This window comes from Chiloscyllium plagiosum, chromosome 22 (assembly GCF_004010195.1).
Source record: "Chiloscyllium plagiosum isolate BGI_BamShark_2017 chromosome 22, ASM401019v2, whole genome shotgun sequence".
NCBI classification, from domain to species: domain Eukaryota; kingdom Metazoa; phylum Chordata; class Chondrichthyes; order Orectolobiformes; family Hemiscylliidae; genus Chiloscyllium; species Chiloscyllium plagiosum.
Window position 1 is genome coordinate 50,477,933 of NC_057731.1, and position 23,952 is coordinate 50,501,884.

A 23,952-nucleotide genomic window follows, 5' to 3' on the forward strand; every position below is an offset into this window, starting at 1 on the left:
GAATTCCTGAAGACCAAAGACGACAAGATAGAAGATGATGAAATAATGGTCTCCTTTGACGTAACAGCCCTGTTCACATCCATCAAAATCAACCTGTCCAAGGAAACACTGACTACATTATTAGAAGAATCAAAGAAACATGCACCAAACACCACCAACTTCATCAGCAAGGACAATGTCGTCAAGCTAATGGACCTATGCCTTACCACCCACTAGAGACAAACCAAAGGAACACCAATATCAGGATTCTTAGCAGAGGCAGTAATGCAGAGACTTGAGCAAACAGCTCTGCCAACCATCCAACCCAAACTCTGGGTCTGCTACGTGGATGACACCTTTGTCATCACTAAACAAAACAAATTAGAGGAAACCTTCAAGACCATCGATAACACCTTTACTGGCATAAAATTCACTAAAGATGAGGAAAACAACAATAAACTGCCATTCCTAGATGTCGCAGTAGAGCGAAAAGTCAATGGGGAATTTCAAACCAGCGTCTACAGGAAAACAATACATACTGAACTACAGAAGCAATCATCCCAACATCCACAAACGAAGCTGCATTAGAACATTATTTCAATAAGCCACCACACTGCAGCACAGAGGAACCACTCCCTGAGAAAAAGAACAGGAAATGATGTCACCACAGGAAATGACATCACCAACCCAAGGAAACAAACAGAAAGCGGGCCATACCACAAGTGTTTCATCCGGAGGCTCACTGATGATGTTATCTAGTATGGTGATGAAACATCTGAAAATGAACCTTCCAGCTCAGCCAGCAAACCTACATCCAGAACGTTTGCTGTGTCATTATTGATCACACATCCAGAAACTCTGTGGGCAAAACTCTTTAAAACCTACAGGCTCAGGAACAATGCCTTTGAATATGTTAGTTAATCACTAATTCAATGCTTGGTAGGGAGAGAGGGGAGGAGAAAGAATAGAGTAAAGGCTGGTTAATTGGGTGTTAGGTGCAGCATAAATATCAGCAGTGTTGAAAAATCACAATCCTATCTATGCATAATATATCAGGTCAAAAATTATTTAAAGTAACAAACGTTTTCAATTTTACTTCAATGCAAAAGTCCATTCTTCCATACAATTTCTCCTTCTTCCCCTGAAGGCAGCAATTGTTGCAGGGTAATAGTTCCATGAAAGCTACTAATTCTTGGATTATTATTCGTTGCTAAACTGGTGGTTGGATGCCTGTACCAACAGTACAACTTGGCGCTGAGATGGCATTGCCTGAAGTGGGTGCAACTGTGGACAAATAAACATAAAAGATGTGGAAACTCAGTGTCTGCAGTAATGTATAGTAATGGCATGAGGCAGGGAATTTATGCCACAAAATGTGTAGAGGTTGAGAGGGCACTAAGAACAAAATCGCAGGCCAGGCATTTCTGAGACTGTGCTTCAGAGAGAGAGGTTTGAAATAGATAACAGTGCAGTGATACAGAAAAGAATAAGAACGTCCTGTATAAGAATGTCGACAGTCACTCATATACAGCAATGATATTCATTTGCAACTAATGGATACTTTGCCTTGGCTATTGCCTAGAGGATAGTTCTGGGGAAAGTAAGTAACTATTGCAAAGCTATGGTGAGAGCCTAGATCAATGCTTCTGAAGCAGCAGAGACATCTTAAATATTAATCACTCGACAATATACATCTGAACTAAACACAATAAAAATATTTACCTGAAGAACTTCAGAGGTAATAGAATCCATAAGAACAGCACTCAATCTGCAGTGATTTGGGCTGGAACATGCTTTCTGAATATTAAATAGGGTGACACATGGAGGGGCAAGATTTCCTGTTGCTTTGATAGTGACATTGTAATCGTAACACTTAGGTTTCCTATATACACAATTTCTACTGAAATTTCAGAATACAACGATCATTTCACTAGGAATGTTTGCTAATCCAGTAGAACCCGAAGAAACCTGTCCCCCTTTTTGACCCGGAGAGGTGCCTTAGAAGACAAAGCTGCATGGAAGACGCTCATTGTTGACTCATGAATTCTAAAAAGCATTGCTCAAATGGAGCATCAATGCTATGTGAAACCTGAGAGGTGTTATACTCCTGAAACATACGCCAGAATGTGTTACAGAATGGGGTGTTTATAATATTGCAGCACACCCAGGATAAAATGAGGGGAGATCAGGTTAGGCTGACACAAAGAGAGACCTTCATTAAAATAAAAACACATTTTGTTGTATGATCCTTTGGGTAAATTGCATAAAATGCTGAAATCACCTAATTCAAATTCAGTGTAGTTTGTTCCTCTTAAGTAAAACGAATAGATGGAAAAACATGCAAAAGTTAAATTCTTAATTCAAAGTACCAAACAAGAAAAACTGTGGCTTGGGCCATGCTGTCACTGTTGTAGTTTTGTTTCATGATTACAAACCCTGCCAATCTCCTAAGATTGCAGCTTCTATTGGCTGGGCTCGAGTGTCAGGAATGATTTGTAACCAGTGAGTGATTTGTCTTGCAGCCCATCAGCGTGGTTTTAACCTTGCTGGAGATGTCAGATCTTTAGCTGAGGTGCATTTACGTTCTCTTCAGGGCTTTTCTCACTGTCTCTGGAAGGCTTCCTCTTTTTGCCACCTGCACAGATTCACAAGAACAAAAAATGTAAATTTTGGAAAATGTGCGTTCATGCAAATCCTGAAGCAAGGCAGTATAGTGACTAGTAATTCAGAGGTCTGGACTAATAATCCAGAGATTAGAAGTTAAAATGCCACCATGAGTTGGGAATTTAATTGCAATTAATTCAATACAATTGGAATAAAAAGCTGGAATCTGTAATGATGTCCATGAAATTATGTTGAATCCGCTTGGTTCAGAATTAATTCAAGGAAAGAAACCTGATATTTCTCTTTGGTCTGGTCTACATATGATCCCAGACACACTGCCATACATTTGGCTGTTTGCTGAAAATGGTATGACTGTATTTATGAATAATACCAACACCGCAGTCCACAAGTGCAACATGTGAGAGAGTTGTACCTGGCTAATATAAGAAATTCCAACCATCTTCATTTGATGCTGCAAGGTGTTACACTTATTTTCACAGTCCCTAAATGACTACATTAGTAACTGCTGAGTGGGAATGGTCCCTTCTCTCAATTTTTGAAGTGTTCACTGACTCATCATTTTATGAACAGGAATTCTATGCAGCTAACAGCCTGGAGTGGCAGTATGGCCGAGTGGAGTAAAACTAGTTTGGAACCCGATTGGGCTCCCTGCTTTCAGACACGGGCACTTGGCGCAGCACAGCTGTGTAGGGTCATTGTGGCCATTCAGTGCAGGGGACAAGCATTCCAAATTCATAAACCACACAGCCTGCCAGAGCTCAAGACCATTCAGCATCACATCTCAAAGCCAACTGGGAATGGGTAAACAAATGCTGACCTTGCCAGTGACACTCACAATGAAATAGAGACCAAGAGTGCTCATTTACTACAGCTTACATCTCTCTGTGAATTGAAGGACTGAGGGTATCAGCTCCTAAACTAGAATTGAAACCAGGGGATCAAAGCATTCAGAAAGGATTCATGAGAATACTTCCACGATGAGGAACTTTAGTTATGTAAATAGTTGGGAGAAGATGGCTCTGTTCTCCTTGGAGAAGGTTAAGAGGAGATTTTATTTAGGTGTTCAAAATCATGACAGGACTGGTAAGAGCAGGGAGTGAGGAAGATTTCCTTTGATAATGGGGTAAGAAGCAGAGGACACCATGTCAAGGTGGCTGGCAAAGGAAATGATGGATAAGGGCATGGGGAAAATGATATGTAGCAAGCACAAATTGATATGTAGCAAGCACAAATTGATCTCGTTGAACTGAAAGAGAATGTGGTGGGGGCAGATTCAATAGAGGCCTTCAAAACAAAGTAATTATCTAAAGGAGATTCTAGGGCTATGGGGAAAAGATGGGTGGAAGTAGAACTAGGCAAGTAATTCTCGCAGAGTTAGCAAAGTCACAATGGGCAAGTGGCCTCAACCTGTACTGCAACCATCTTACGATACTTTGAAATGCTACTCTAGTACTGATGCAATGCTCCCTTTTTGGAGATGTTTGTGTGTCAGTTCCTGCCTGCCTATTCCCAGAGATTCACATGGAGACAAAACACCCCTTACATACCTCAAAAAAAGCAAGGAATTCTTCCAGATTCCTAATCAAGCATAATTTGTCAGTTCATATCACCATTAAACATTAACTGGCTGTCCAAATAATGATTACATATGGTGCATTGCAGTCACAGAACAGCTGCCCTCTCTGGCTACATAACAGCAGCCACTGTATTCCAGAAGTATTTGGCTGTGTAGGAATATAGGAGTTGCTAGAGAAATAAAGACCAAGGTTCATCTAGCATCTCTTCTACTGACCTGGTAGGTGCAAATTGTGATAATGGAGTTGTTGACTAATCCTGGCAATCAATCTCCATTATTTCATCTAGAACAACCCTGACATGAGGCAGGATAAACCCTGGCAGTGGAAAGCTATGGGAACACCACCTGTTCCTTTTAAGCATTTCTACACTAACCACTTTTCATGGCTCAAATTACGTGTGTCCCAAATTGTGAGCTTGACGTTTTCACAGGCAAAGGAAAACTTCATGAATACAAATTTCATAACAAACTAATTTAACTGACTGATTTAAAGCATAGAAGCACATTTGATATCATGAGTGGAGTTTGAGACAAATAAATAATCAGAGTGAGAGATCAAAAGTAAAGACTTCCAGGTCTCCTTTTCAATTTGAGATGGCTCTGTACCTTTACTTACAGGGGACAAACATCAGGGGACTTAGTTTAGCATTTTTACTCTTTTGTGGGACAGGGAATATCTTTCTGCTCTGTACATATTTATCAAACTTGCCAAACAATTGCTGCCATTATAAAGGCAGACACTACTAGTTATGTCATTTGAAGAAGTGGTGCAGAGGGTGATAACTTCACAGTGTGACAAATATTAACTTATGGTGTTGAAAATGGGAGTTCATTTCCTGCAAATGTCTTGAATTTAGAGGATACGTGTAGATAATCTGGATCCTGCTTTATATCAGTCTGCTTGTAGTTTCAGGCAGCTGCATATTTTTTTTAAGGAAAATCTCTTCAGTGAGGTATTAAGTGCTGCATTGTTAGGCACAGTGACCTTTGGACAAATTATTAAGTTAAATTCTGGCATGGCCAAGAGGATCTAGAAGAACCCATAACACTTTCCTTGGAGTGTCCTGGCCAGCACTCATCACTCAACTAATGCCACTAAAAACAGATGAGCTGATCTTTATTTTCACTCCTTTTTGTGTCACTTTAGTATTTGCAAATTGACTGCCATTTATCCACACACTTCAAGACATAATTCATTGGCTCACAAGGTACTTGGTAAAAAATCTGACATGAGGGATCAAATTCCATCCTTGTTCGTGAAGCTTTCGCAGCACAGTGGTAGTGTCCATTCCTCAGAGCCAGGTGGACTCTGCTCAAGTCTCACCTGCTCCATAGGTGTGCAGTAACATCACTGAACAAGTTGGTTTGAAGATTTCTATCCTATGAAAGAAAACTGTGTTGAATAATTGCGCTTTCTTTTCACTGATTTGTTTTGTATATTTTTGTGGTGCTCTTCTCCAGCTCACACTGGTAACAAGTCGTTTATGAAATGCCTTGAAGGCTGCTAAGGGGCTTGCTACAGAAGCCTAGTGTGATCACAAATAGCCGAGTGCTAGGAAAACTATCTACAGCGCAATGCACTCATCAAGAAATATAACTTGAGCATTAACCAGAGGGAAATAAATTTTAAGAGCAAATTAAATGCATATTTATCCTATACGTGAGTTCATCATTCTGTTGGGGAAGACGAAAAAGGTGCAAAAACAAAGCAGACGGGGAATAATCTACATCTATACAAAGTTTGAGGGTTACCTGCTTTGCAGCCTGTACAAATCAGGAAAGTAAGGCCAATGAAAGTATGGGGGAAAAGTACTTATAAAAATATTTACTACAATTCTTTTAAAATGCAAATTCCTTGCTCCAATGGGAACCCTCCAATTTTAAATCTTTCTTCTCCTTCAGCTGTTCCACTGTCAGCACTAAATGAGAACAGCTACTAAGCCCAGAGCAGCTTCATTCATTCATTTTAATAGGTTCAAAACTTCAGACTCCCCTGGGAGCTGATCATTGCAATCTCTGCTGTTACTCAGTTTTCCCAGGGCCAGGGAGCCCTGGATTGGTCCATAGAGTGGTCTCTAATTGTGGCCCCCTACTGTGCACATGTAGGACGCAACAATGTCATGGGAGTGAACCAAAGTCAAGCAGCTTTGAAATGACAAAGTCACGGTGGGAACTTTTTAAAAAAAATTATAGGAGTACTTTGAACAGAAAAATACTCTCCCTGGATCTTCCTTTTGCTCTGTTCTAGTTTTCAAACAAGATTTCGTGCCCCAGGGCAAATGAAAGACATGGGTGGTCTCTTGACTCCCAACATCAGTAATCTATCAAATTAGATTAACCCCTTTTCAGCCTACCTAATAAGGGTATGATTGGCCACACATGGCGTAATACTACTGGAGGCAACAGTCACACAGTATCAAATCTAGTTACCATTATACCACTGCTGATAAATTTCACTCACATTTGTTCTGGTCTTAAGGTTGACCTGCAGTAAAATTGTAATTGGTTGTTATTTTACCTCAGCTTTAATAAAATCCCCCACTAATAGGACAGTCTAGGCAGCTCACCAGTACATATCTGGCGTTTACAATAGTGATCTGACTCACGCCATCAGTGGAAAATGCTGAGTTTATAGTACATCAGCCTCTCCACCTTGTCATTGTGTCTATTTGCTGGATGGTGCACAAACAACAATTTAGGAGAAGAAAGGAGGAGGAGCTGGAAAAGAAAATAAATAGCGGGCAGGAAGCAGCTTACAAAAAGTTAAATAAAAAAGCTTCCATCATCTGGAAGCTGTCTGAGAACACCACAAGCATTCAAATCAAACTTGTGCAAAAGAATTTACTGAATCATCTTCATATTTTGGTTGAAGATAAGCATAGGAGACACCTGTGGTAATCTACAGCAGTTTGAGAGGTGTCAAGCTGATTGACAATGAACACAAATAGTTAACATCAGCTTAACAGTAGGTGACTGCACCTTGGAAATTTAATTTGTCTCAAGTGTCACAAGAATGATAAAATATAAGCTATCAATTTTTAACTTCCATTGTCTGATTTTATTACCTGAGACTTCCACAGACTGAAATGTTTTCAAAAGGAAGAGACATTGACTTATAAATGTAATTACCTGACCACTGGTTGAGCCAAAGTTAAAGAAAAATCAATAAACAAAAACCAGTCTAAACTGAAATTAATATTTCTATCATAAGAGAAACCAGCCAGATGCGAAGAAATCAGTTTCTTCTGTTTACATCTAGGTGAGAGGTTTGCATGTCGGAGATTAAAAACAAAATCTCTTACAATTATCCAGTTAAGAGACAACAAATCCAGACACACAAAGACAGAAATGTACTGCATTTCAAGTAATGATGTTCTCAGAGGGTAACAACATTCTCAGAGCAGATGTGATAGATTTGTTATTGGATTGTCTCTCTCTGCTCTCTTAAGAAAAATAAATCCTGAGACAAAATGAATTAGAAAACATTTGAACACAGAACTCAAAGGACATCTGCAATATCCATGGCTGCCATTGTTCCATGACATCCCTAACCAACTCAGCACCTCAAGAGCGTCTTAAAAGATTTTAGATTGCATGTTTTTTATCTTCCTTTTGGTACTTGACACCATCTCATTTTTAACTTTCCACCCGAGTTTGTCCGTGTGCTTGACAGCATATCTTTAATTTTTTTTTGAGGGTTAGCAAGTACCTGCTCCTTTTACACAAGCAAACCTTGTAATCAGCTCTTTTTTGTTTCTGGTAAACCAACTAACTAAATTCTTGTTGGAGAGCTATAGCTGCATGCTAAAAAGAATGTAAAATCTTTGTTGTAGCCAACCAAGGAGACCAAAAAAGAGGGGAGCCAACTAATGCGTCCTCAGGTAAATACAATACATGTGATACAAAAAGCAGCCAATAGCCAGTAGCAACAGGGCTGCAATTAATTTAAGTGAAATGATTGGGAAAAGTAAGCCAAATTTTAGAAATAAGTTACCCACTGACAACACTATCACAAATTGTATATTTTGCAAATAAATTTATTTTAGAAACTGTAAAATGAGTTCTTTTTCTTAATTTATGAATTCCTGAAAATAGACTCAGTGAGAGTTTGAATATTTTCAAGAAAACTGAATAAGTCACAAACCTGTAACTATCATCTCAAATAAACGATAGCGTTTAATCCACGGGTGTAGATTCAAAACTTCAAATTCTTTGAGCCTGACCTTAGACCAAAGGGATTATAGAGACTAACCCAAATGTTGTTCTCTGCTTAGCGTACTTGATAAGTTTTCATAATAAGAACACTTTTAACTCAAGTCTGGATAAATCTATTTGGCCAGGCCATACAAACTTCAGAGGATATGGAGATGTCTAGGCCTGGGATTTAGAGTAGTCATGCGATGATTTATTTTGGGGAACTAAGCCTGTGATTAGTCCAGAGAACATAAAGCCAAGCCAGGTCTTGATAAGCAATGGCCTGAAAAGCAGCCAAACCTGACCCCTGGAAATAAGGCTACTTGGGGACGACTGGGGAAAAGACCTTGATTGACAGCTAGAGGAAATTTATACAAAACATTTAAATCTGAAAGCACAGGGTTGCAGATAGATAAGTTGAACCAGTTTCAGAGCTGCTGTGCTATTAAAATTGTTGGCATAAATGGGCTTAAAAAAGCAATTGATAATGCATTGGGAAACAGTCGGGCCAAGTTAAGGAATATGATGCAGTTTGATGTTCTGTTCCCATTTTTAAAAATATTCATTTCCTCTGGCCCCAGCCCAGCACAGAATTATGCACTACAGTAATGATATTTGTATTGCATTTCACAATAGTAGGATTTTTAGAAAATATATAACATTAACAGTTGCACTAACTTAGTTTCCTCAGGAGCTTTTTGCCAAGTGTCTCTTCTGAACTGCTAAGTGAAGGGCTTTTCTTCCGTTCTGGATTGTTAACCTCAGGTTCAACATTGACGCTGGTGTTTTCATCATCTGAAAATAGATAGAAATTATCTTAAAGAAACACAGGTTAAAGGGGTAAAGATTTCTGAGGCATTATTTAAAATCTTTAACTCATTAAAGAAAAATGCTTTTGCTTTCTTGACAGCTCTTTTTTAAGGGAAGTTCCGCAGAATCTTCCTTTCATTTCACCATTCTTTAATTTGTTTCTAACGTAAACTGCACCCTTGCACAGAAGGCAGACAAAGAATTGTTCAAGACTCTGCTGGCAATGGTGTTCCTGAACTTATGGTTGATGGATTCAAAAGGATGTCACAGGATAACTCCAGCAATCTTCTTAAATTCGGAACTCCCACCTCCACACTACTTTCTCCACTCGGTTTCTGTTTGTGCCAGCACACTCTATAGGATGCTGGCTGTTCCACCACTGAGAGCCTCGGAAGTTGACTAGCATTGGAGATTCCTTGAATAATTCCACACCCCTACAGCCTAATTCTAATTCCCTGGAGTCCATTATCATGCTGTCATTGTTCTACCAATGTCTAAATGAGAGCAGCACAAATTAGAGATTAAACCCCAAGCACTTTGATAAATGGTGTACACGAGCGGGAGATGTCACTGTTGGACTGGGATGGACAAAGTCAGAAGTCTCTCAACACCAGGTTATAGTGCAACAGATTTATTTAAAATCACAACCTTTCGGAGCACTTCACCTAGCGAAGGAGCAGCGCTCTGAAAGCTTGATGATTTTAAATAAACCTGTTGGATTATAACTTGGTGTTGAGAGATTTCTGAATAAATGGCACATGACAGTTATATATCCCAAATTTAGCAATTTAGTTTCTCATTGAGATGAAAACCTCTTTTCTTCTGGGATTATGACTCCTACATTTGGCTTAGGTAGATTGGGCATCCATCTGAGTAATGATTATTGTCATGTAACTAGCTATGCTGCCAATCTTCCGAAGGTGGGTTGGAAACAGACAACGTGATGCGCCCATTCCTTGGCTCTCCCCATGCCCTCTTACTGTCCGCCTTTTCAATACTTTGCAATTGTTGAGATTGAGTCCTTGACGAGAAAATAATAAAATCGAACCTGATGACTGACAAATCACAATCCTAGAATTACTAGGAAACACAGTGTTGAAGAGACTGAGGATCCATAGAGCTTTAAGAGACCCAATAGGCATATTCAGCTAATCACTGTCCTGCAAAATCCAATCCCTTATTTCGCCTGTGCCCTTGGGAGCATATTGCTGAGCTTAGCATTTTGTCCCTCAAATTGGTTTGAAGGTTTATATTTTGTTTGTATTTCTTGAACAGATATTTATTGTTTTTAAAACAAAATACTTACGCTGTTTAGTCTTGAATCCAGTCATATCGGAGTCATTTACTGCATCTATTCCCAAGAAAAACACATCACTTGGGCTTCTCAGTCCATCTGACCTGCTGCCTACAAGTGAGACAAAGTTGAACAACTGAAAAATACTTCACTTCAGTATTTGCTTTGAACAGGCAAGAATACACAAAAGAAAATTCACAATTTTTACAGCATCAAGCACAAAAAACATATTCTAACAAAATTGGACTCCATTGCAAGACTACTGAATTTAAAAGCAATTAAGACATAAAAACAACTTACCATTCACCCTGAACACAAAGAGTTAACTGCGCAAATACCAGTGAAAAATGGGTGCATTGTATGCTGTAAGATTACATTTCAGTTAATGTTTTTTTCCATTAAGAACTCCCAATACAACAAACTGGTGGTGACCTAGGAAAAGATTTTGCTATCAAAAAGGGTAATGGGACAATGTCGTAAAGTTATGGAAGCAACTTACAAACTAGACGACATGGACCCGATCTGGCTTGTTTTAGACCCACTGTCTATGTCTATTTTATTGGCATAAACATTCAAGTTCTCCCACTGGAGTTTGTTTGTGCCATTATCACCACCTCTGGCTGTCAGGCTTTCCCATGTACTTTTGGGGAGGAGATACAAATAGGAGAACAGTGAAAAGAGAAATATTGAAATATCTAGCTGGCACCTTATCCTATACAGTCAAGTTACCTCAGTTATATATGAACATTGGAAAGAAGAGTACAAAGCCGCCGTTCAGCTTGTTGGCTGCTCATCTGCCTCTACACCATTTTCCCCCAAACTCCTCTGTGTCATTGAGCATATTCATGGGAGAAAATAATGGCTTAACTTTCACTGCTCTTTTGGGAGGAGAATCCCAAAGGATCATCTTCCTCTGAATGAAGAAACTACTCATCACAGTCTTAAATAACCTGCCTCTTAGTCTGAAACCATGTCACCTGATTATAAACCAAGGGATAAATCCAATCTACGTTTACCCACTACCACCTAAAAAGGAAAGGACAGCAGATACACAGGAACACCACCAGTTGCAGGTTAGCCACTAAGTCACATTCTATTGTCACGGAAACTTCACTGTTGCTTGGTGAAAATCCTGGAGCTCCCCACCTAATAGGACTGTGGGTGTTCCTACAACCCAACGTGGTTCAATAACGTTTCTACCCACCATCTTCTGAAGCCAATGAAGGATGACAATAATTGGTGGCTAGCCACGCAACACTCGCATCCCTTGAACGATTATTTAAAAAAAAAACCCTGATGTAAGTTTGTTGCAAATTTCAGTGAACCAAACTGAGTTTTACTGTTTTTTAAGGTACGAGAGGGCCTAGGTTTACAGTGAGAGGGTGTAGGGGGAAGATTTAAAAGGGACAGAAGGGGCAACTTTTTTTCAGATAGAAGGTGGTGCTTGTATGGAATGATCTGCCAGAGGAAGTGGTGGAGGCTGGTACAATTACAACATTTAAAAGGCATTTGGATGGGTACATGGATAGGAAGGGTTTAGAGGGATATAGGCTAAATGCTGGCAAATGGGATTGGATTAATTTAGGATATCTGGTCAGCATGGAAGAGTTGGACCAAAAAGGTCTTTTCCCGTGATGTACATCTCTATGACTCTATGATAGAATAGCAAGTACCCGATTTTTTGGGCGTTACTCTTTATGATTCATCAACACATTGCAACACAGTTTTAGGTGGAGCACAATATTAATGTTTAGCAGATGCCTCATTAGAGTAGTCTCTTCTCATTTTTTCATGTAGAGGAAGAAAAGGTGGTGTTACATTGAATCCCAGTTCTGGCAGCTATGTAAGAAGGTGCATGAGGAAGTAAATGATGAGCTACAAAATGGATCAGGATAGTATCACAAATGTCACGAATTATAGCAAAACGATTCAACCTTTATACAATGGAATTTATTTACAGGAAGCAAACAAATCCCATGTTCCATTTTACATTGGAATTCAATTATCCAATTTTTTAATCACTTATTATAATTCAGTAAATTATTTGAAGCTATCATGTAACCCATTAGGACCGAGTAGAATGTTGCTCACAGATTTACCAAAGCACCTCCTCCAAACCTTGCCCATAAACTGAATGTGATAACTATACTTCCAGAAAACCATAACTATAGTGTGTTCTGGAGGATATAACACAATAGTTCTGTTCCTGTGCAATCCTGCATTACAAGAAAATCAGGTAATAACAGCACCATTTAAACTAACGGGATTGGAATCACGTTATAGCTAATACAGGTGAGGAATGTTCACGTTCTACAAATAATGGTCTAAGTTCTTCAATCGTGTTATAGCCATTCATGTTGAAGAAATATGCAAAACATTGATTGTCTTGCTCTTCAGATGCTGCCTGACCTGCTGTGCTTTTTCCAGCACCGCACTTTTATCAACTGATTGAATGCCAGAGGAAGTGGTGGAGGCTGGTACAATTTCAACATTTAAAAGTCATTTGGATGGGTATATGAATAGGAAGGGTTTGGAGGGACATGGGCTGGGTGCTGGCAGGTAGGACTAGATTGGGTTGGGATATCTGGTTGGCATGGATATGTTGGTCTGAAGGGTCTGTTTCCATGCTGTACATCTCTATGACTCTATGGTAGAACAGATCGATGGGCAGAATGGCCTAATTCTGCTTCTGCAAGTTTCTTATGAATCTCACAAGATGCTTTATACAACATCCAAATAAGTAGAGAATATGCAATGAATAATAATTTGTGATTCGTGCCACGGTTTAAGGTAATTTCAAGTGAAAGACTTTATCGCAAGGTGACTGAATACTCCCAAGATCTGTACTCACCACCTTCCCTGGTCATCGTGTGTGTACTGCATACGGTCGTAGATGAGATGAGAATGAGCTGACTTGAATCAAATGTTTTAAATCAGGATTATGAGATGCAGTTTATACTCCAATTGAAATATTTAAGTTCACTATAATAAGCAAACAAAAGTGTAAAACCATGTTTTAGATATCCACAGAACAGGGATTCATACAGACACAGTTCTCAGTCTAAATTAGACTTTCTGCAGTAAGACAGGAGATGCAAAAAAGTAAAGGGAAAAAACAAGTCAAATAACAACTGTATGACAATGATATCAAACCTCAGGGAACACTGGTGAATTGAGAGGGGGGATTAGAAGATTACCTCAAAGCTGATCTCGCAATATCTACAAGAATCTCAAATTTCTTCAGCCAATCCATAAGATACAGGCAAACCCAGCTACCCTTGAGGAATTGAGTGTAGACACTAAGATAAGGTCAGGGAGTTCAATGTTTCCTTGTCTCATGAGATGGACTGAGTAATATGAAGAACTTACATGAGTCCTGTTTGAGTGGCCTGAGATGTATGAAGAAGAAAATGAAATTGTAGTAATACAAAATATGGCGTACTTGAAAAGGAATGGAAGACATCACAATCGTATTTACTTGAGCTTCTTGAAATAAATCCCCATTGTAATAAAGAAAAATGCAGTTGCAGAAGTGTGCAGATGTTTGGTGATAAAAACAGGAAGTGCTGGAGAAACTCAGCAGATCATGCAGCATTATGATGACAGAAACGGAGTTAGCGGCTTGAGTTCAGTATGACTCTTTTTCTGAAGCTCCAAGAGGTTAACTGTTTCCCTTTCCACAGATGCTTCCAAACTGGACTTTCTGTATTTATTCCAGATTTCCAGCATTCATGGTGTTATGCCTTTGTTATATGAAAATGCTCATCTTAGTGACATTGTACTCAACGCTTCCAACGGACAGTCCAAGTGCTCAAAAAGAACAATAGCAGGACCTGGGAGTCAATGACGAATTTTCATATCATAATACGTGTGTCATCATCAAAGTTATTCCAAAGACGTTGCACATAAGTGCAGCACTATTTTAACTCATTTTAAAAACAGAATCGGTTAATGTCACTAGCCTTGCATTCAATCTGGTACCTTTTTGAAAGGTAGTAGGAAAGGATGCAAGTAAGTGAAAGAAAGATAAAATGATGATAATGGTACGACTATACCCAAATCACAGTTAGTTTCACAGGATTTCAATAACTGCAAAGTAAATAAATGCATTGGATGCTTAAAAACTGTCAGTCATTCATGGATGTGGGCATCAGTAGCCTATCCCTGATTGCCCAAAGGACAGTGATGAGTCAGTACCTCTATGGATCTGGAGTCAAATGTAGGCAGACAAGGTGGCAGTTATCTTTCCTAATGGACATTAGTGAACTAGATGAGTTTTTTTTTTGACAATCAACAATGGGTTCACATTGCAAGTTTTCTTTATTGAATACCAGTTTCAACATCTACCATGGTGAGAGTCGAACCCTGGGTGCTAGAACAAGACCTGGGTTTCTGGATTAATAACCCAGTGATAATAGCATTAAACCATCACCTCTGCTATTAGTATTCAACAGAATTTAACATTTTATAGTTATCAGCCTTGAGAATTGCACAATGTCAGAAATAAATGGTAAGGCGGGGTACCCAAGCGTATTTTAATGGTTGTATCAGATTTGATTTGATTTATTGTTTTCATTGTATCTTGGTTAATGTAACAAGTACCATTTTGAAAACTCTCCAGACAAATTATACTCTATTTAAGTACATCTTGATAATAGAGCAGAACGCAGAATATACTGTTACAGCTACCAAGGTGTAGAGAAAGATTAACTCTAATGTATGAAAGATCCGTTCTTAAGTCTGATAACAGTGGGGAAGAAGCTGTCCTTGAATCTGTTGGTATGTGTTTTCAAACTTTTGTTTCTTTTGCCTGATAGAAGAGGATGGAAGAGAGTATAACCGGGGTGGGAGGGGTCTTTGATGATGTTGGCTGCTTTCCCAAGGCAGCAGGAAGTATAAATGGAGTCAATGGAAGGAAGGCTGGTTTGCGTGATGGATTGGACTGGGTTCACAATTGTCTGTAATTTCTTGAGATCTTGAGCAGAGCAGTTGCCATACCAAGCTGAGATGTATTTGGATAGGATGCTTCCTATGCTGCACATTTAAAAATTGGTAATGGTCATTGTGACCATGCCAAATTTCCTAAGCCTTCTGAGAAAGTAGAGGCATTGCTTTTTTGACTGTAGTTTTGACATGGATAGTCCAGGACAGATTATTGGTAGTATTTACACCTAGTAACTTGAAGCTCTTGACTACCTCCACCTCAGCAGCACTGATGCTGACAGGTGCATGTCCTCCACTCGGCTTCCTTAAGTTGAAGACCAACTCCTTCATTGTGCTAACTTTAAGGGAGAGATCATTGCTTTTCCATCACACCACTCAGCTCTGTGTCTCTTTCCTGTAACCTGTCTCGACATTATTTGAGATCCAACCTACTATGATGGTGTCATCAGCAAATTTGTGAAATGAGTTAGAACCAAATTTGGCCACACAATCGTGAGTGTATAAGTGGCTGAGGACATAGTCTTGCGGAGCACAGGGGTATAGGATTATCATGGAGGAGAGGTCCTGTGCGAGTCAAACAACAAATAACACAAAAAGCAGTTGCAACAAGAAAAGCATTCAGGAAATCGGTGGGGGGAAATCAGCAGAAGGTTCTAGTTTTAAGCTTTGAAAACACATGATGCTGCATTAGGTAATTCCATTACTTGGATGAAATATCATTTTAGAATGATAGACTTTATTGCATTTATCCTTCAAAATTTAAAGCATTTTTGCACTGAGCATACTAATAATAAAAAGCATTGGCAATGGCCTCTTAAAAGAATGAGGCTGTTGAAATAATAATGGGGATCCAGGAAATGGCAGAGTTGAAGAAATACATTGCATCAGTCTTCACGGAGAAGAGACTAATAGAGTTCCAGAATTACTAATTATTCAAGGGGTAAAAAAAGGAGAGGAAAGAGATACAGTAACTATTGTTAGAAAAAAAGTGCTGGAGAAACTAATGGGGCTAAAGACCCATAAATTCCCTAGAACTGATGGGATGCATCCTAGGATATGAAAGGTCGTAGTTATAGAGATAGTGGATACACTGGTAACAATCTTCCAAGAATCCTTAGATTCTGGAAAAGTCCCAAATAATTGGAAAACTGCCATTAACATGTTTATTTAAAAAGGGAAGGAGACAGTTTGCAATTTGGAATTGGGAAAATGTTAGAGTCCATTAGATAGGATGGAAAACAGAGCATTTAGAATTACATTATAGTTTTGAGTCAACATGGTCACATGAAGGGGAAATCATACCTGTCACATTTACTACAATTCTTTGATATGGTAACAAGTAGGATAGATAAAGGAGAAGCAGTGAATGTAATATATTTGGATTTTCAGAAAGCATTTGATAAGGAAACACACATTAAGGGAGGCTATTTCATAAGAGTCCATTGTGTTGGAGATAGTATATTAGCATGGTTAGAGGATGAGCTAACTAATGGAAGGAAGAGAGTTGGGATAAGGGGGCATTTTCAACCTGGCAACCTATTAAAGTTGGAATACCACGGGGATTGGTGCTGAGGCCACAACTGATTACAATATATATTAACAACTTGGACGAGGATAATCAATGTACAAAAGCAGGTAGGAAGACAAGTAGTGAGGCTGGCACAAGGAACCTGTAGAAGGATGTAGACAGGTTAAGTGAGTGGGCAAAAGTTTGGCAGGTGGAATATAATATGGAAAAATGTGAGGTTATGCACTTTGGCAAGAGAGATACAGGAGCTGAAATATTATTTAAATGGAGAGAGACTGCAGAAAGCTACGGATCAGAGGGATTTGAGTCTTCAATCATGCATCACAGAAGAGTTCATCCAAATTCAGTGGGTGGTAGGGAAGGCAAATGGAATGCTGGCCTTTATTTCCATGATGTGGAGATACTGGAATTGAACAGGGATGAACAGGGCCAAAAATCAAATGACACAAGGTTATAGTCCAGCAGGTTAATTTGAAATTGCAAGCTTTCAGAGCTCAGCTCCTTCCTCAGGCATGGTATGATAGAGAGGTATAAGATTCAGTATTTGTAAGCAACAAGTTAACAACTTTAAAACAACGGCCCTTATTGAATCCTTTAATCAGTTAGGAAGTAGACTGCTGATGACAATGCAAAATCCAGATTCCTTTCAAATCCTTGTCCCGAGATAATTAAATGTTTGGTCAATGTACAACAGGTGAATCTCAGGTTAGACAATGCACTGCAGTGTGAGGTCCTGCTTCAAATCTGTCTATGTTTTAAGTGAGGTCGAGTTTTTTTTTGACAGAAAAGAACCTTAAATGAAATAACTCTCCCCCCCTCCGCCCCCAGAGTGTGCTTGCCTGTGTCCATGCCTCTGAGTATGTGCACACATGCAAGAGAGAGTGAGTATGTGTGTGTGACAGAGAACAAGTGTGAATGGATGCCAAAAGTAAGTAGATTTTACCAGGACTGTACAAAGACTAGTTAGACCATAGTGGAATACTGTAAACAGTTTTGGGCTCTTTATCTGAAGCAAGTTGTACTGGCATTGGAGACAGAAGGTTCACTAGGCTGACACTAGTTATGGAGGGATTGTCTGATGAGGAGTGGTTTGCATTATTATTGAGCATCCACTTACTATTGAAAATCTCAACATCATCAGAATTTGCTTTTACTGCAAAGGAAAGTTTGTTCACTTACACATTATATACTAGTCTGGTTTAATATGATAATGGCAAAGGCAGAGAGATGCAAGCACGACAAGACACAGAACATAACAGCACAGCACAAGCCCTTCGGCCCTCAATGTTGCGGCGACCTGTGGAACCAATCTGAAGCCCATCTATCCTACACTATTCCATTTTCATCCATATGTTTTTCAAATGACTATTTAAATACTCTTAAATTTGGCGAGTCTACTACCGTTGCAGGCAGTGCATTTCATGCCCCTAATATTCTGAGTAAAGAAACTACCTCTGACATCTGTCCTATATCCATCACCCCTCAATTTAAAGCTATGTCTTCTTGTGCTAGCCATCAGCATCTGAGGAAAAAGGCTCTCACTGTCCACCCTATCTAACCCTCTGGTTATCTTGTATGTCTCAATTAAGTCACCTCTCAACACTCTTCTCTCTAATAAAAACAGTCTCAAGTTTCACAGCCTTTCCTCATAAGACCTTCTTTCCATACCAGGCTAAAAACCACACAACACGTGTTGTGAAGTCCAACAGGTTTATTTGGAAGTCTACAAATCAAGTCATCCATACTAGGCAACATTCTAGTAAATCTCCTCTGAACCCTCTCCAAAGTTTCCAAATCCTTCCTATAATGCGGTGAGCAGAACTGTACGCAATACTGCAGTGTGGCCGCACCAGAATTTTGTACAGCTGCTGCATGACCTCATGGCTCAAAAACTCAATCCCTCTACCAATAAAAGCTAACACACCGTACGTCTTCTTAACAACCCTATCAACCTGCGTGGTAACTTTCAGGGATCTATGTACATAGACACAGAGATCTCTCTACTCATCCACACTACCAAGAATCTTAACATTAGCCCAGTATTCTCCTTCCTGTTGCACCTTCCAAAGTGAATCACCTCACACTTATCCACAATAAACTCCATTTTCCCCCCTCTCAGCCCAGCTCTGCAGCTTATCTATGTCCCTCTGTACCCTGCAACATCCTTCAGCACTATCCACAACCCCTCTGACCTTGGTGTCATCCGCAAATTTACTAACCCATCCTTCTACGCCTTCATCTAGGTCATTTATAAAAATAACAAACAACAGTGGACCAAACACAGATCCTTGCGGTACACCACTAGTAACAGAACTCCAGGATGAATATTTCCCATCAACTACCACCCTCTGTCTTCTTGCAGCTAGCCAACTTCTGATCCAAATTGCTAAATCACCCTTAATCCCATGCCTCCGTATTTTGAGCAATAGCCTACTGTGGAGATCCTTATCAACACCTTACTGAAATCCATATATACATCAACCGCTTTACCCTCATCCATCTGTTTGGTCACCATCTCAAAGAACTCAATAAGGTTTGTGAGGCACGATCTATCCTTCACAAAACCGTGTTGACTATCCCTAATCAACTTATTGCTCTCTTAGATGATTATAAATCCTATCTCCTATAATCTTTTCCAACACTTTACCCACAACTGAAGTAAGGCTCACTAGTCTATAATTACCAGGGTCCCTACTCCCCTTCTTGAACAAGGGGACATTTGCTATCCTCCACGATTCTGGCACGATTCCTGTAGACAATGATGACATAAAGATCAAAGCGAAAGGCTCTAATCTCCTCCCTGGCTTCCCAGAGAATCCTAGGATAAATCCCATCCGGCCCAGGGGACTTACCTATTTTCAAATTTTTCAGAATCGCTAACACCTCCTCCTTGTGAACCTGTCTAGTCTAGTAGCCTATATCTCAGTACTCTCCTTGACAACACTGTCTTTTTCCAGTGTGAGTACTGATGGAAAATATTCATTTAGCGCTTCCCCTATCTCGTCTGACTCCATGCACAACTTCCCACTACTATCTTTGATTGGCTCTAATCTTTCTCTAGCCATTCTTTTATTCCAGATATAGAAAGCTTTTAGGTTTTCCTTGACCCTACCTGCCAACGACTTCTCATGTCCCCTCCTGGCTCTTCTTAGCTCTCTCTTTAGGTCTTTCCTGGCTAACTTGTAACTCTCAATCACCCTAACTGAGCCTTGACATCTCATCCTAACATAAGCCTTTTTCTTCCTCTTGACAAGCAATTCAACTTCTTTAGTCAACTACAGCTGCCTTGCTCGAACACTTCCTCCCTGCCTGAGAGGTACATATGTACCAAAGATATGCAATAGCTATTCCTTGAATAAGTTCCACATTTCAATTGTGCACATCCCTTGCAGTTTCCTTCCCCATCCTTTGCATCCTAAACCTTGCCTAATCGCATCATAATTGCCTTTCCCTCAGCAATAACTCTCGCCCTGTGTTATATACCTATCCCTTTCCATCGCTAAAGTAAGCATAACTAAATTGTGGTCACTGTCACTAAAGTGCTCACCTGCCTCTAAATCTAACACCTGGCCAGGTTCATTACCTAGTACCATATCCAATGTGGCATCACCCCTTGTTTATTTGTCTACATACTGGGAGAAAGTGAGGAATGCAGATGCTGAAGATCAGAGTCGAGAGTGTGGTGCAGGAAAAGCACAGCAGGTCAGGCAGCATCTGAGGAGGAGAATCAATGCTTCAGGCATAAGCCCTTGTGGTGAAACGGTTAAAAATTATGTCCCAATACATGTGTAATCAATGCTTCAGGCATAAGCCCTTCATCAGAAATTTCTTGATGAAGGGCTTATGCCCAAAACATCAATCCTCCTTGTTTTGTACTGAGTCAGGAAGTCATCCTGCACACATTGAACAAAAACTGACCCATCTAAAGTACTCAAACTATGGTATTTCCAGTCAATATTTGGAAAGTTAAAGTGCCCCATAACAAGTACCCTGTTACTCTCACTCCTATCCATAATTATCTTTGCTATCCTTTCCTCTACACCTCTGGAACTATTCGGCGGCCTATAGAAAACTCCCAACAGCGTGACCTCTCCCTTTCCTGTTTCTAACATCAGCCCATACTACATCAGTAGACGAGTTCTCAACTGCTCTTTATGCAACCGTAATACTGTCCTTGACTAACAATGCCACAGCACCCCACCTCCTTTTATCATCTTCTCTGCTCTTACTGAAACATCCAAATCCCGAACCAGGAACAACTATACTATCCATGTCTCCGAAAATGGCCACAGCATCAAAGTCCCAGGTACCAACCCATGTTGCAAGTTCATCCACCTTATTCTGGATGCTCCAGGCGTTGAAGTAGACACACTTCAAACCACCTTCCTGCTTGCCGGTGCATTCTTGCAACCTTGAAACCACATTTCTGACGTCACTACTCTCAACCTACTGGACACTAGAACTTCAATTTAGGTTCCCATCCCCCTGCTGAATTAGTTTAAACTCTCCTGAATAGCATTAGCAACCCCCCCCCCCCCCCCCCACCCAAGGATATTGTACCCCTCTGGTTCAGGTGTAGACCATCCTGTTTGTAGAGGTCCCACCTACCCCAGAATGAGCCCTAATTATCAGAAACCCTCCCTCCTGCACCATCCCTGTAGCCACATGTTCAACACCTCTCTCTCCTATTCCTCGCCTCGCGAGCACATGGCATGGGCAACAAACCAGAGATAACAACTTTGTTCTAGCACTAAGCTTCCACCCTAGCTCCCTGAATCTCTGCCTTAAATCCCCATCTCTTAGGGAGGACTGCATACTGAGCAAGTCAATCTGGGTGTTCCCCAATAGGAAATCCTGGATGAATCAGGATATGCAGAACCTGCTAAAAACCAGGTATGAGGCCTTCAGATCAGGAGATCCACTCAAATATAAGGAATCCAAGTATGACCTTCGCAAAGCCATTAAGACAGCCAAGGACCAATATCGATCCAAACTAGAGACCCAGATAGACACTGTTGACTATGGCAAAGACTGAATGACATCACAGGGTCTAAAAAGAGACAGTGCAAGATAGCAGATGATGACACATCCCTCCCAGATTATCTCAACGCCTTCAATGCTCGCTTTGAGCAGAATTTTGGCAGAGAGATAACACCTATTCCGACAAGTCCTGATGAACCTATCCCAACAGTCTCTGCATCAGAGGTCAGATCAGTTTTTCTTTGTCTGGATCCAAGGAAAACGATGGGACCAAACGGAGTACCAGGCCATGCAACCAGAGCATGCGCACATCAACTGGCAGTGGCCTGCAGGGGGCCACTGTCCCTGCCTGTTTCAAGAGGGCCAACATCATCCCTGTGCCGAAGAAGGCTCATGCAGCATGTCTCAATGACTACTACCTAGTGGCCCTAACTTCAGTGATCAGGAAGTGCTTTGAAAGACTGGCCATGGCATTTGTCAACCCCAGCCTCCCCACTATTCTTGACCCACTCCAAATTGCCTATCGGACCAACAGATCCACGCCAGATGCCATATCATTTGCCCTTCATTCTGTCCTAGAACATCTTGACACCAAGAACAGCTACGTAAGAATTCTACTCATTGACTACAGTTCAGCCTTCAATACTATTATCCCCTCGAGACTGATTACTAAACTTAGTGATCTCGGACTAAGCCCCACTCTCTGCAACTGGATCCATAGTTTCCTGACCCACAGGCCACAATCAGTGGTGAAGATTGGGGACAATATTTCATCCTCACTAACACTCAACACTGCAGGCCCTGCAAGGGTGCATACTCAGCCTCCTACTGTACTCACTATACACCCATGACTGCATCGCCAAATACCAGACTAATGCCATTTACAAGTTCACTGATGACACCACCATAGTCGGTCGAATTGCAAATGGTGACGAAACAGACTACAGACGGGAGGTGGAAGACCTGGAAAAATAGTGCACCGAGAACAACCTAGCTCTCAATGCCGGCAAAACCAAGGAACTCATTATTGACTTTCGGCAGGATATTACTCGTGCTCCCCTACACATTAACAGCACAGAGGTGGAATGGGTGGAGATGGTGAAGCTCCTGGGAATAGTCATCCACAACAAGCTTTCTTGGACTCTTCATGTGGACACACTGGTTACAAACGCCCAACATCTCTCCTTCCTCAGGCAGCTGAGGAAATTTGGCATGATGGCGAATACCCTTACCGACTTTCGTAGGTGTGCCAGAGAGCATTCTGTCTGGATGGATCTCTACCTGGTATGCCAACTGTACCATTCAAGATCAGAGACGGTTACAGAGAGTGGTGAACTCGAACTGGACAATCACAAAGGCCAACCTCCCATCTATGGAATCCATCTACCAGGCCCGCTGTCAAGGAAAGGCCGCCAGCATTCACAAAGATCCATCCCACTCTGGCAATGTTTTTCTACAACCTCTACAACACCTACCAATAGATGACGCTAGACCCGACCCCACAACTAGGAAACTAAATTACATATCTCCTAAGAAAATTACACAATTCCAGACAATTAAACAAGACGGAATTCCAGAAAATGAAACCAGGCGGGACCAACACCCCACGATTCTATGGACTACCAAAAATCCATAAACCAGGAGCCCCCCTCAGACCCATAGTCTCACTACCCAGAACACCAACTTACAGACTGGCCAAGGAACTACACTCAAGACTGAAATACCTAGTAGAAGAGTCACAGCACTCCATCCACTCCACCCAGGAATTCCTAAAAATCAAAATCACCAAAATAGAGGAAGACGAAACAATGATCTCATTCAACATAACAGCACTGTTCACCTCCATCAACATTGACCTGGCAAAGGAAACACTTACCACATTTTTAGAAGAGACCATCACACAAACCCCAACCACCATCAATCACATTACCAACGAAAACATCATGAAGCTAGTGGACCTGTGCCTCACCACCCACTTCACCTTCAACAACAATCTACAAACAAACCAACGGCACACCCATG

At 40.6% G+C, this 23,952-nt stretch overlaps 1 protein-coding gene across 3 annotated transcripts in view; it reads right to left on the reverse strand.

Moving 5' to 3' along the window:
* Window positions 1-740: 740 nt before the first annotated feature.
* LOC122561329 (metal transporter CNNM1) overlaps window positions 741-23,952 on the reverse strand; it is a 106,426-nt gene continuing 83,214 nt past the window's right edge. For all 3 annotated transcript variants that reach the window (XM_043713036.1, XM_043713034.1, XM_043713035.1), the window contains 3 exons: window positions 10,491-10,589; window positions 9,053-9,169; window positions 741-2,614 (listed from right to left, as the gene is read on the reverse strand). In XM_043713036.1, the coding sequence (XP_043568971.1) occupies window positions 2,535-2,614; window positions 9,053-9,169; window positions 10,491-10,589 (296 nt within the window). In that variant the 3' untranslated portion in view covers window positions 741-2,534. The remainder of the gene's footprint in view (window positions 2,615-9,052; window positions 9,170-10,490; window positions 10,590-23,952) is intronic.